Below are 12,905 nucleotides of genomic sequence, written 5' to 3' on the forward strand. Positions count from 1 at the left end.
AAAATACCGCTCAACCATCGACATCACCGATAGTTTCTTTTTAATCTTTTATTTCTTTAGTTTAAAGCTACGAAATCTTTTACTTCGTTTGTTATAGCACCCATTTTAGGCAGGCAGGTACCTGATTTTGTGGTAATCTGTTATCAAGAGCGAAGTCAAAAATATAGCGATGAACTGAGGGTGATACTGTCTTATTATGCAGCAAAACATGAGAAGAAAGTAATGCAGCAAATGGCTTTGTATCTCAGGAGTATTATATATAAATAGTAGAAGACATAGCAGATTTCGTAACTATGACGTGATACGTTTGCTATTTTTAAAAAGCTAAATTATGTTTGCATAAATATTCCGCATTTAGGCTCAACAAATTTAACCAGGCAAAGACAAATTTTCTGCGGCCATAAAATTTGGTGTAAATCGTTTCGTCAAATGAATGAATGTAGGAAAAGATGAAAGAGCGAACAAGTTACTTTCGAAAAACGTTTCGACAAAATTTTGAAGATAAATAGAAAGAAAGTCATTCGGTAAATTAATTAATGTTTGCGATCATCAGTGTATCTAATTTTGATATCATTATCACAGTTTCAAGTACCTTTACGTTCACTAAGTACTGTCCGCTCCCCCGCATTTTGAAAAACTCTTCTATTTAAGTTTGGACAATGGAAATAAAATGTTTTAGGACCTTCATCTGCCTATTGGTTTATGATGAGACGTTATCGCAACATTTATCGTTAGTTGTCGGAAAAACGTTTTAATCACGGTCCAAAATCACTCTCTGACTCTCTCTTTGCTTTTCTTTTTTTGTGTATTTCGTATCATGATGTGTGTAAAATTTTGTGAATGACCAGATATCCTCGCATTCGGCTCAGTCGGCTCCACCAAACACATACCCTTACGTAGAAATAATTCTCTATTCTTTCGGTACACAGATTTTCACTGATAAGGCAAGTGTAGAGATCAAGAGAGAATAGCAGTCCAATCAAACAACGCCACTTACCTTACAGGAGAGATTTTGTGCCAATCAGATGATAGTATTAAATTGTCTTACAAGAGAGAGATTTCCCGTTATTGGTCCTTGCCTTATTCAGGAGTTTCTTTTTTTCGCTCCATGTGATGCAAACATCAATTTCGTCGATATTACTCAATCAACTGATCATACAGAACGAATGTGTTAGGAACTAGATATTAGCTGCTATTACAGGTACAAATAGGTCAAAAATATTTCACAAAAAATGTACAGGTATTGCGAGTATTCCATTGACAAGGTCAACCATTTTTTCACAACTCCCCGTATCGCTCATCCGCATATTTACATCTTAATGGAATAAAATAAGTTTTCGGAAAAGCTCTTGTGATAATCTTCAATAAGAACACATCTCTCGACTGAGTCAATATGGGAAAACATTTGGTTTCAAATTAAATATTGCCAAACACACGACGACGACATATAGAATCATTTAAATTGACAAAATTAACAGCTTTTCGGTATTTACCCAGAAAAAAAAATGATTTCGTTTACAGTATAAGCGGTATAGATACCTAAAAACCGAATAAATACTTGCCAAAATCAACACACGATTTCAATTTGAACAAAATGAAGAAAGACGGTTTTCCCTTTTTTCTTTGTGGATTTTCTTTTTCGGTTGATAATACATTTTTTCCAATCGCTGGTTCAAATTATGTCGTATATAATATCATATATTATGTGAGTAGAGACATTATTACCTATCCCATACAATATAGTTTGATTCTTCTTCTTTTAAAAAAATGTTCAGTGTGCACCGAACAATAACACTCATCTAAAATTTTTGAAAGAAAAAAGCAAGAATTTTCATTTAGAAGCTCCAGCAAACACTTTTACCATTGAACAATGCCATTTTCGCTCCCCTTTCATGTTTAACACAAAAATTGAGATTTTTATGGGAACGATAAAGTAAGGATAGGGTAACATGCGATATATTGTTTAACGCACCTTGCTAGAAACCGTTCTAAAACTTTGAAAACAAAAACAGGCATTAAAACTTGAAACGGCAAAATTGAAAACGATTTAAAGGTTGATGTATACGATATGACGACGAAATACCTTTTTAAGATATGAGAACATATAGTTTGTGAAAAATACCTAGAAAATGGACATTCTTTGCAAATGGAATCAACTGGCTGAAAATCTACTGAGATCATAGGGACGTTTGTAAAGTGTAACAGACAGCTATCAAATGTTTTTGATAATGCCTTGAGTGAAGTTCAGAAATAAACGGTAAGTTCTGATTAGTACAGCAAAAAGAATGTTCAAACAAATGAAGTACCAGATTTGAAATCAATCTATTGAAAATACTTACATCAAATGAAGTAATAGATCCGAAAGTAAAAGGCCTGTTATGCTTGCCGTCTGCGAAGGAAAAGTTTTGTCCAAATCTATTTCAAAAAAATTAAACGGATACATTTCCCAAAATATCTAGAAAAACCTAGAAAGAAACACTAGCCCGAGCTCATTTTTAGCCCCGTACGAAGTACAAAGGGGCTTATAGGATTACGATGCCGTGTGTAATTGATGGAATTCGAAGCAGACGGTAAGGGCAAAGTGTTTGCCTATGTTCATAGATGACGAATCCGCAATAAAAATTTTGTCTGTCCGTCTGTCCGTCACGTCTATATCTTGAGTAAATCAAATCCGATTTCAAAAAATTTTTTCCCTGAAAGATAGTCGAAATAGTGAGGCTAAGTTCGAAGATGGGCATATTCGGGTCGGCCCTTCGTGAGTTAGGGCCACCTAAGTGATTTAAGTTCTTTTGGTGATATTTATGGCAAAATAAACGATGGAAATGTAAATGACGCGTCAAATGATAGGTATTGTCAATACCAATCCAGGAAAAAAAAAGTTTTTTTTTAAATCGGGTGAGTGGACCGTGAGTTAGGGCCTTAGAAGTGAAATTTCGTTTTTCGAAATTTTTGTTTCATTTGGAAGGTAATCAAAGGCCGAATAGAATGTTGTTGAAAAAAAAATTAAATTTGGGCCCTTGGACTAAGGCCACTACTAGGGCCCTATGTGTATTTTACATACAACTCGAGCAAATTTCATCCGTTTTTCGTAATTTTTGTTTCATTTGGAAGGTAATCAAAGGCCGAATAGAATGTTGTTGAAAAAAAAATTAAATTTGGGCCCTTGGACTAAGGCCACTACTAGGGCCCTATGTATATTTTACATAGAACTCGAGTAAATTTCATTCGTTTTTCGTAATTTTGGTTTCATTTGGAAGGTAATCAAATGCCGAATAGAATGTAGTTGAAAAAAATTTTAAATTTGGGTCCTCGGACTGAGGCTGATACTAGGCCCTATGAGTATTTATACTCAAAAAATTAAAATTTTAGGGCGATTTGAAATTTTTGTTTCATTTGAAAGGAACGCCGTACGGGGCTTCGTAATTGCGCTATGCGCAATTTTTAAGATGTACACATTTCATAATAATTTTACTTTAACTACATTAACCGGCGCAATAGGCTTACGGTCAAAGTAGGGTGACAGACGCACTAGAGTCACGTACGCAATAGATATACGGGTTTGTACGGGGCTCAGTCGCAGCAAACGCTATTTTGACGTTGCTGACGATAGCAGACGGTTTTTTCAAGAACAATATCGACCTATTTACATTCATTGGCTTTTATTCCCGTGAAGTATGGTGAAAGTTAAATCGCCTAGAAAAGTCGCCAAAGTGTGAAGAAACTCCCAGAAACATAAAGAATGAAAAATTTATCTTTATGGCTTTGCGTCAAACTTTGTCGATATTTGGTGGTGATTCAACAAATCAACCAAAAATGATGATGATTTTGTTCGATCCTATGGAATTTATCCTTTCACAAAAGGTAATGCAAGGGCGGTTTGTTCGATCCTAAGGAAACTATCTTTTTATGAAAAGTAACGTTAAGCCATTTCGTTCAATCCTAGGGAATACATCTTCCTACGAAAGTAAAGGCGTTTTGTTTGATCCCAAGACGTTTAATCCAATAAATTGCGTCGAAAGAAATTTGAGTCTTTTTCAAGCAATGAAAAGCATATTTTTTTACATTGGCTTTTCTTCATACTTTAATGATTTTTCTTGGCGTTTCTTCACATTCTGGCGATTTTTCTGGGTGATTAAACAAATAAACCAAAACCAACGCAGTGCTTTGCCAAAACCAACGCAGTGCTTTGCCAAAACCAATGTAAGAAAAATCGCTAGAATATGAAGAATCGCTAAGAAAAATCGGCAAAGTATGAAGAAACGGCGTAGGGTAATTTGGCACACCATACAAATTGATGGTGTGCCAGATTCACCTCTAAGGAGCGAATCTGGCACAGTCATGACTTTTCGTTACATGTAGTAAAAGGATGCATACTATGATCGCGTGTGCCAGATTCCCCGATGCCGAAGAAACGCCACAATGTGATGACTCTGGTGATACTTTACGTCTATTTAGCTTTTCCAATGATCAGAAGTTCGACTGACGCCTCAAGAATTAAATGTTCGTAGAATCTTTTTTCCTTGTTTCAGCTTGAAAATTAATTTTTACGGCGGCTCAATTTCAACGGCTTCCAACTATTGCCATAAAATACGAATACGAATTCCGGAAATACCTTTTTTTATATTTTTATTTACATTTTGTTAACATTTTTAATGATAATTTCTGTTAATTAAAAGTTAAAAACTTTTTTTTAGATTTCATTTCATTGTTTAAATAAAAAAAAATGTTTTGATATTTCCTGCACAAACAGTTGAGAGGATATCACTAGATGTACATATATGTAGCTGTAGCAAGTCAGAGAGGAGGTAATGTTTCACCTGTCGCAGATTATACTCCACATTCAATTAAAATATGAACTTTGTTAGCTTAATGATGCAATTTTGCATTGCGATTCGCGGAAATAATTTTTTTTTTCATTTTAGTAACGATTACTTTCACGGTCTGAAAATTTACCACTCTGTTTGCCCACCGAATAGCGATCCGAGTATCCATCGTAACGATCTGTTTTGTAATTAATTTCGTGCGGTGTGTAGCCAATGTTCTTCTGCCAGTGCCGTGTCCAATACAAGTCTTCGTTTCGCAATTGAGCCGGAGTTTTAGCGTCCCGACACACAATCACACAATAAATCATGCTACCAATTAGTGTAAGGAAGCCAAAGATTAGGAAAATTACTCCAAGAATCCTTCAAATGCAAAAACAAAAACAAAATTAAATTTAACCAATCATAAGCCTACGGAAATATTCAATTACCAAACGAACAGAGGTTCCATGAATTGAATGACAATTACAAAACCTAGCGTCACCAATATCAGTCCTAGATTTAGTAGTAGCATTAAGCAACAAACTCCTTTTACATTCGGGCAAAATGGATTCGGTGCTGACATCAATTCAACTTGGGCTCCGGCACGTCGAGAACGATTACTTCGACCGGTTTTGGCTGAACTGGCAACTGAATATAAACTCCGAGGACCTCGTGAATGGGATCTATGTACACTATAGCGACTGAAAAATTCGAAGAAATTAATTAATAAAATGAGTGTGGTTCCAACGGTCATTCATTTATTTCGAAAACAACCCGTAAATTCATCTTAGCATTAACTAAATTAATTTTTTATTTGAATGAAATATTCATTATCCATCAAACGGTATCTGGTATGGTTCCAAGACCATAATAAAATCGCAATGTATTACAACTCTAAATTATTGCTTTTATGGGAAATAAAGCAACGATTTGATAATAAAATATTTAATAACATTTGGTTCTGCATCTGTTTGTATTTTCCCCCATCATTCTCGAATAAGATTCAATTCATGTGTTGAGTCGTTAACACATTTATCGACAAACGTGATTCGTCTCACTCAAAGCTCTTTTTATTTGAAAAAAAAGGGTTCATCACCACATTTCCTTATATAAAAATCTACTCTTTCGAAATAACGTCGAATCAATCCTCTATCATACACAGATTCATGTTCTCATACCGCTTAGATCCTTAGAATATTAACAGTTTTAAAAGTGTATTGCGAAGTAATGACGAAACACTTGTATCAGAGCTTTTAGGATTTCGGGCTTTAGAGGAGCAAAATTTATTGAAGACAAAAGGGTGAATTGAATGGAGTGTATCGGAAATGTTCAATAATTTCATAACATGAAAATCAAAATTTTTTAAATTAGACTTTCAACTTAAAACAAAGACACTTTTTTAGGTTATGTCACTGAAGCAGCCATTTTCATTCCTAACGAATTGAAATTCTTTGAGTCAATTATTCAAATTTTTATATCAAAATGCATAAGAAAACTAATATCGTACATCAGTCATTTTAGATAATAGTTCTTGAAATTTAACCAATATTTCTTGGAAAGATTCTGATCTACACTCTACGGATATCCAAAGAGTGTAATTTCTTCTATTTTGTCAACAATTCTGAATACTGACGACAGAATGAACGAGAAAATAAGACTTAAAAGGTAATCTTTCATAACATACAACTAGTGGAGTATGGGGTTATTGGGCGTTAATACATCATATACTCCATAACAATATAGCACCCCCTACTATGTTCAAAAATCACGAAGTGAAGACCGTGAAGACATAACATCTGTTCAACACTCTTTTTCGCTTTTTTTCTCATCTAAATTTAAAATGGCTTAAAAGACTCTTCAAGAGCTTAAAGCTTTGTTATATGTGCGAGATTATACGCGTACTATTTTCATGTATTATTTCGTTTTATTCATATTTTTAGCAGTAGACAAAGACAATCAAAAATACATGAAAAATAAGTAGTAATAATCTGTGCAATGTATGTATTTGGTTGAATGGGCAGCGGCGGCGTATATAACACCGTCAGAGAGAATAATAAACTCTTGTGTTTTGTGTGGCACAAATAAGCTTGGCTGATGTGACAATTGTTTCTTATATTGGAAGAAGACTACTCGTTTTTCATAGTTAAGGTTGCTGAATCGTGCTTCAAGTTCTTGTAGAAAAATCAAAATGTTTGAACCACGATTGCTAGCCATGTAATTATTATTTTTAGAAAGTCAAATGAGGGACCTAATACACTGTGTAAAAATGAACTCAAATAAACACTGACATTTGTCAATTCAAGCACCTCTGCCTGGTTTGTTTTACTTTGTCGTGGTAAAATGTCTAGCCTAAATAAGAGGAGTCAAATTGTTTTTCAACACAAAAAACACAATCTCACTTAACCCGTCTAAAGAACACTTTCCATTCACTATAATCCAAGAACATGCCCCTTCTAAAATTACCACAATTATTTGTAATATAACGTAACATTGCCAGTGATCAATCAAATGCGATTTAAAAAAAGAAATCAAATTCTATTCCTATCCCAAACGTCCTGATCTAGTCCGGACATTAAATACTGCAACAGAATCCAACTGAATATACGTTTTTGGGTTTTACTGTTCGCTTATAAACCACAGTACCGAATGCATTTATTTTCGTATCCACCTGAATGATGTCGTTTTAATATTACTGTTACCCATTCCTTGTGAGTATACTGGATATTACAGCGAACAAAAAGGGGGCGAGTTTTTTTTTGTATATATATACTGTGTGAAGAGCTTCTTTGCTGAGAATGTCATTCCAATATTGTATTCCCATCTTCTATGGAAATTCAATTCAAAATGTTCATCCTTTAGCTGGTGCTGCAATCCATAATAAATATGATTTAATGCAAATTTGATATTAACAATGTAGATTTTGTCGGATAGCAAAGCGTTATACGGTGTAACAGCGCGCTTGGATATGTGTGTGATGTGATGAAGCAGAAGCTCTCCTTTCGTTTTAATCTCGAACGACGAAAAGGGAGATCGGTATAAATGCAGAAATGGGTTACTGTGTATCATTTCGTCATCAATAATAAATTACTTTGATCGACCCAAGTAAAGTACGAGAGGAATCTCTTTTACATTCGTTGGACGATATTATTCTAAAGAACATACTATACCACTGTTGGCTAAGTAGAAAAAATGGAAAACTGTTCGTTTTCCATTTCAAAGAAATATGTATGTGGATGAATGTGTGATTCCTTAGAGATGATTGGGACGTGGTGCTACTATCAACCGCATTTTTCTCTATGTTTGCACGTTGAATATAAAAACATATCTTTGATCTGAAAGGCTAGCTAAATATGAGTCCAACAAGAGTAGAATGTCACTCGAGGTGTGTGTCTGCTCTTTGAATGGAGATGGAAAAAATTAATGAACTATCACGTTATTTAACCCTTCAGAAACGTATATAGTCGCGTTTATCAACAACACTCTGGCTATTGGTGATCTCTTATACAGCACAATGTACTGGTAATATACCAAACGGAAGGCGAACACTCTGTTACTCACTTAGGAAATTAATGAAAATTCTCGACTCACCTAATTTCCGATGGAGCTTTATAAGCTGCACTCGTCACATAAATATCACTTCCAGTATCGCCCCCATGATCATAGCTAAGTGCCGACGGTGCTCTAGGCGGAATTCGATTCGGCGGCCCGTTCGAGGGACTCATCACTAACGATCGTGGTCCACCATTTTCCGATCGATCGATTTTCGTTTTTCTAACTGGAGGATGTGGTGGTGATGTTCGTTCATTTGTTATCTAAGATTTTCAACATTTATTTTAGGACCAAACGTTTTTCATTTCGAATGCACATACCGTATACTCAGACATTGTTCGTTCGGATGGTGCTCTATGACTCTCTTCACCATCCGTCCAATATCCCCGATTAGCGTGTACATATGGTGGATCGGGTGTGTCACGATCATTTGTAGCTACATAATGTCCTCCCTTGATTCTTTGGTAACAAACAAAATAATAAAAACGAAATACATTCGCCCCTTTAATACCAATTATCGTTAACGTTAATATCATCAAGATTCCACTTACTTCTTAACTGGTCGTTCGTGCATTCCTTTCAACATATTTAAGAAATTCGTTGAAGTTGCGTTTTATGCGAAGAAGAGTATGGATTAAATCCCTCTTATTATATATATACGCACACCAGGCGACAGCCTATGTACTTAAGCTGTGTAAAGTTATTTGCGGGTGGGAAAATGGAATTGATTCAATTTCCTTAATTTGGCTTTTTGTTTATTTCCTATAAATGTGGAAATAGAACCAAAATAACTTAAGATTTGATTAGCATTCCGTTGAGCTTTCCGCATAATCCATGGTATTCTGTAACGGAAAAATAAAATAATTTTAGTGATGGGAAATATGCAGATATTTGCTGAGTAAAATGTTACGATGTTTTTGTGACGGAAATATTACACCGGATTCACTATTACTAATGAAAATATTTTCTATAATGGATTGGATTGAGCTAAACATCAAAATGAATCGATGAATAGGATGTGACACAAGGTACACCGGTTATTTTCAGAAATGTTACAGCTGAAGCGAATGTACGGACTCGAATAACGCATAAAACTGTGAAAAGATATCTAATTTATAAATGCTTAAAGAACATTAAAAACGAATTATGTAACCAGTCCCGTAACATAAAGTTTAACCGCTTTTCAATGAACACTGGAACTGGTTGTAAGATGAAAGATCACCTCATATGGACATACATTTTCAATAAATCCGATTATGATAGATCATTCCAAAATTAATTCAAATTACGTGAAAATCAAGATAAACTGTTAAGCCGTGTAGAGTGGAAACAGATGGTGACAACGACGACAAGAATTAACTATAAGTGCTGCAAGTCGCAAGTGTTTTCGTAGCTAATTTGATTGGTCCCTAAAAGTCGATGCGAGCGGTGGTCGAAACCCAAAAACATGTACTTTTCTAATGGAGTTCTCTCCAGATACACGAACGGTACATAGTCGTGCGACGTGTCGTTGGAAAGGAAATTGCATGTACTTTTGAGGTGGGCTTAAAACTCATCCACACTGATGGACTGTTGAAAATATGGGTAAAATGTCGGCGAACTTACGACGGTTCCCTTGTACGCCAAAAAATGGTTTTGCGCTGATTTCTGATATTATATAATCGGGCATTAAAGGTATGGCTATAGAAATGAGATTTTCTAATTATCCACTCAAGCGGATCAGAACATAGTTCCTTGAACTGAAGGAATGAAAGGCAATGACCCATCCGGAAAATTATTTTTTATATGTGGCCTCGTAAATGGCTTTAGTCGTTAACACCCAATCAGTCTCGGTTTCAGCTTCTTAGAAAAGTACTTTAGTACGTCTTCTATAGAACTTGTGACCTTGCAAGTTGTTAAAAGATTAGGATGACAAGGGACACCAATATTTCTTTCAATAAAAATACCATGGGACCTACGACGCGACGTGTAACTTCTCGCTTCATCGATCACACCTACTATTTTCTGAGCGAAAATTGATTTCGATCAGTTGTCTACCTGTACTGAACTACCTATATATTGTTACCTTTATATTACGTCACATCAGCTTCCAGTCTGACTAATGTGGGTATAATAATTTAATACAAAAACAACAACAAAAACGGCGTACTCTTATGTGAGCAAATAATAAAAAATCGAATGTGTAGCTACTTTTATGGCAAGTCCAATGCATATGCAAGGTTGTATATCGTTACAAAACGGCCTTCATTCTTCAAAAAGATTATTTTGCGTTTCTTCGTCATAACTTGGTTATGAGAGTATTTATTTTGTGGGCGATATTTTATTTATATCATAGGCTTGGTCTCGGCTACATAACTTACGTGAACTTTTCGATTCGAAATAAAAAATTTTTTGAAATTTTTGCTGATTTCTGAGCTGAAATGGTATATAAATTTCAAAAAATTGATATTTTTTCCAGTATAAATTTGTAGTCCGTTAGAAATAAACGAGGAATTGAAATGGCAACAAAAAATTTTATGTTTGTTTTTTAAAAAGCGAACACATTTCCACTGAACGATAATAACATAACAACAAGCACCCACTTAAATAAATGAATGTTAAATTTGCCATTTCCGATTGGAAATGATTCAGTCTTTTTTATCTACATTTCATAAGCATAAAGCCAAATAATTATATTGCTGTTCATAGAACCAATTATTTTACATATGGGTCGTTTCCACTTTATAAAAACAAAACTTTGTCGGAAAAAAAAGTTTGTCGGAAACAAATTGGATGCACAGAGTACTTGTACTTGAGTAAATCTGTTTAAACTAGTGTTTAGTACTTAATGTTTACTACCAAATCTTGTACTTCCTTACTCTCACTATACATATTACTTTGATTACCTCGATTGGCCTGTATAAGCGGCACTATTTTTTCAGTACTTCATTCTTTGAGCTTCGTTTTCTGCTCAAAGATCTTCACTCTGGCAAAAAATTCCATGAAATTTTATAGCTGTGAAGTTGGTTCTCAAAAAATAGAGAACATTGGTAATTTTATGACAAATTGTACTAGAACTATTACAGAATTGCACGAAACTACATTATATTTGGGGCTTTCATTTCCGGACAACATTTCCCTGTACTATCTAGTATATACCTCAGAGCAAAGCGAAGAAATAACAGAAGATGTTTGAGCGTTATGTCATTTTTTTCTTTTGAACCACGCAGAGTAAAATAAACCAGGCAAGAGCGGTTCATTTTCGAAACGTCAAATAAGGGACATTAGGTCACTGTATAAAAATGAACTCAAATGAACACTGAAATAAATTGAAAAATTTTATTCGCAAAAAATATAGGGCTACTGTCGTGCTTGAACGTACTAGATCTGCAAAAATTTGTATTAAAGCTTCTGTTCGCTCGCGCACAAGGATCATACTTCTAGGCTGTAAACGTTTCCTACTTTTCGCTCAAATTTAAATCTGTCTAACCAGTAAACACCCTTCCACACGGCATAATAATCCTAATAGCCCTGTATTCCGTACAGGTCTAAATAATATTTTAGCATCCTCGTTCAGCGCATCATTCCTTTGTACGTTTTAAACGTTTCCATAATGATTTGTACTTGAACCATGTCATTAATGGTGATATCTGAAGTGACTTTCAAGAGCAACTGAAACGGTAATGACTCTTACAGAATGGTAGTGTGTCAATGATTTGATTTTTCGAACGAGTATGTATGTTTGGTGTACGTGTAGAGCACGAAAGTAAATTGCACAACTTGTACCGAGTCATTATCAGTATAATGTTGCGAAAAGGCGAAAATCATTGTTATCATCGAGGGTCGTTTTCAAACAGAGTATACTCAAGTCAAAATACCATAAAAACTTTTAGTGCTGTTAATCAATGTTTTGAGATTGAGAATTGGTAGTATGCTTGCTGGCTTATACATGTGGTAGTTTTACCAAAAGACGTTTTCAGTCTTCGACTATTATTTTTGTTACACTCCAAACAACTATCGATAGCATCACACTAATAAATTTCTTCAACAACAGCTATATCGAAGCACCGGATTTTCTTTTCGTCGGTTTTTCTTTATTCTGAATTTATTTTTCTGAATCGGTCCAGACATCATCAGGTGTAGATGCAAGAAAGATTTACTATTCAATTGTTTTTATATACGAAAAAGTCCGCTTGATACTTTAGCAAGTTTCAATTGTCTAGACCTGTTCCACTCTTCCATAGGTGTATTGTTTAAGCGAAACGATTTTATGTGTTAAAACTTTTCGATTTAGTTTCAAGCTGATAAGCTACTTCTAAAACACTTCTTCTGATCTTCTTGAATTTAAAATACCAGTTTTCACAGATGGACGATTTCAACTGTGATTTCACGCATAGAAAATTTTAAAATTAAATAAAAGAAAACCACATGTTGGTAATTGATACCACTAACAAAAGTACCTATACTCATTCAATGCCGCACCGAATTAAAAAAAAGAAGTAATATTGAGATCAATCATCATAATACAATCCACGACGAAAATGAGCGTATGTTCAGTCGAAAAAGTTTACAGAG

General features: G+C 34.7%; 1 protein-coding gene across 1 annotated transcript in view; it reads right to left on the minus strand.

Moving 5' to 3' along the window:
- Positions 1–4,618: 4,618 nt before the first annotated feature.
- The window catches only part of LOC119080497, a 46,804-nt gene continuing 38,517 nt past the window's right edge, over positions 4,619–12,905 (minus strand). Inside the window, exons 2-6 of the mRNA XM_037188896.1 lie at positions 8,903–9,193; positions 8,672–8,810; positions 8,391–8,614; positions 5,252–5,503; positions 4,619–5,183 (exon numbers count right to left, since the gene is read on the minus strand). Of these exons, the coding sequence (XP_037044791.1) occupies positions 4,919–5,183; positions 5,252–5,503; positions 8,391–8,614; positions 8,672–8,810; positions 8,903–8,937 (915 nt within the window). The 5' untranslated portion in view covers positions 8,938–9,193 and the 3' untranslated portion in view covers positions 4,619–4,918. The remainder of the gene's footprint in view (positions 5,184–5,251; positions 5,504–8,390; positions 8,615–8,671; positions 8,811–8,902; positions 9,194–12,905) is intronic.

Source organism: Bradysia coprophila, unplaced genomic scaffold (genome assembly GCF_014529535.1).
Source record: "Bradysia coprophila strain Holo2 unplaced genomic scaffold, BU_Bcop_v1 contig_350, whole genome shotgun sequence".
In the NCBI taxonomy this organism is placed as follows: Eukaryota; Metazoa; Arthropoda; class Insecta; order Diptera; family Sciaridae; genus Bradysia; species Bradysia coprophila.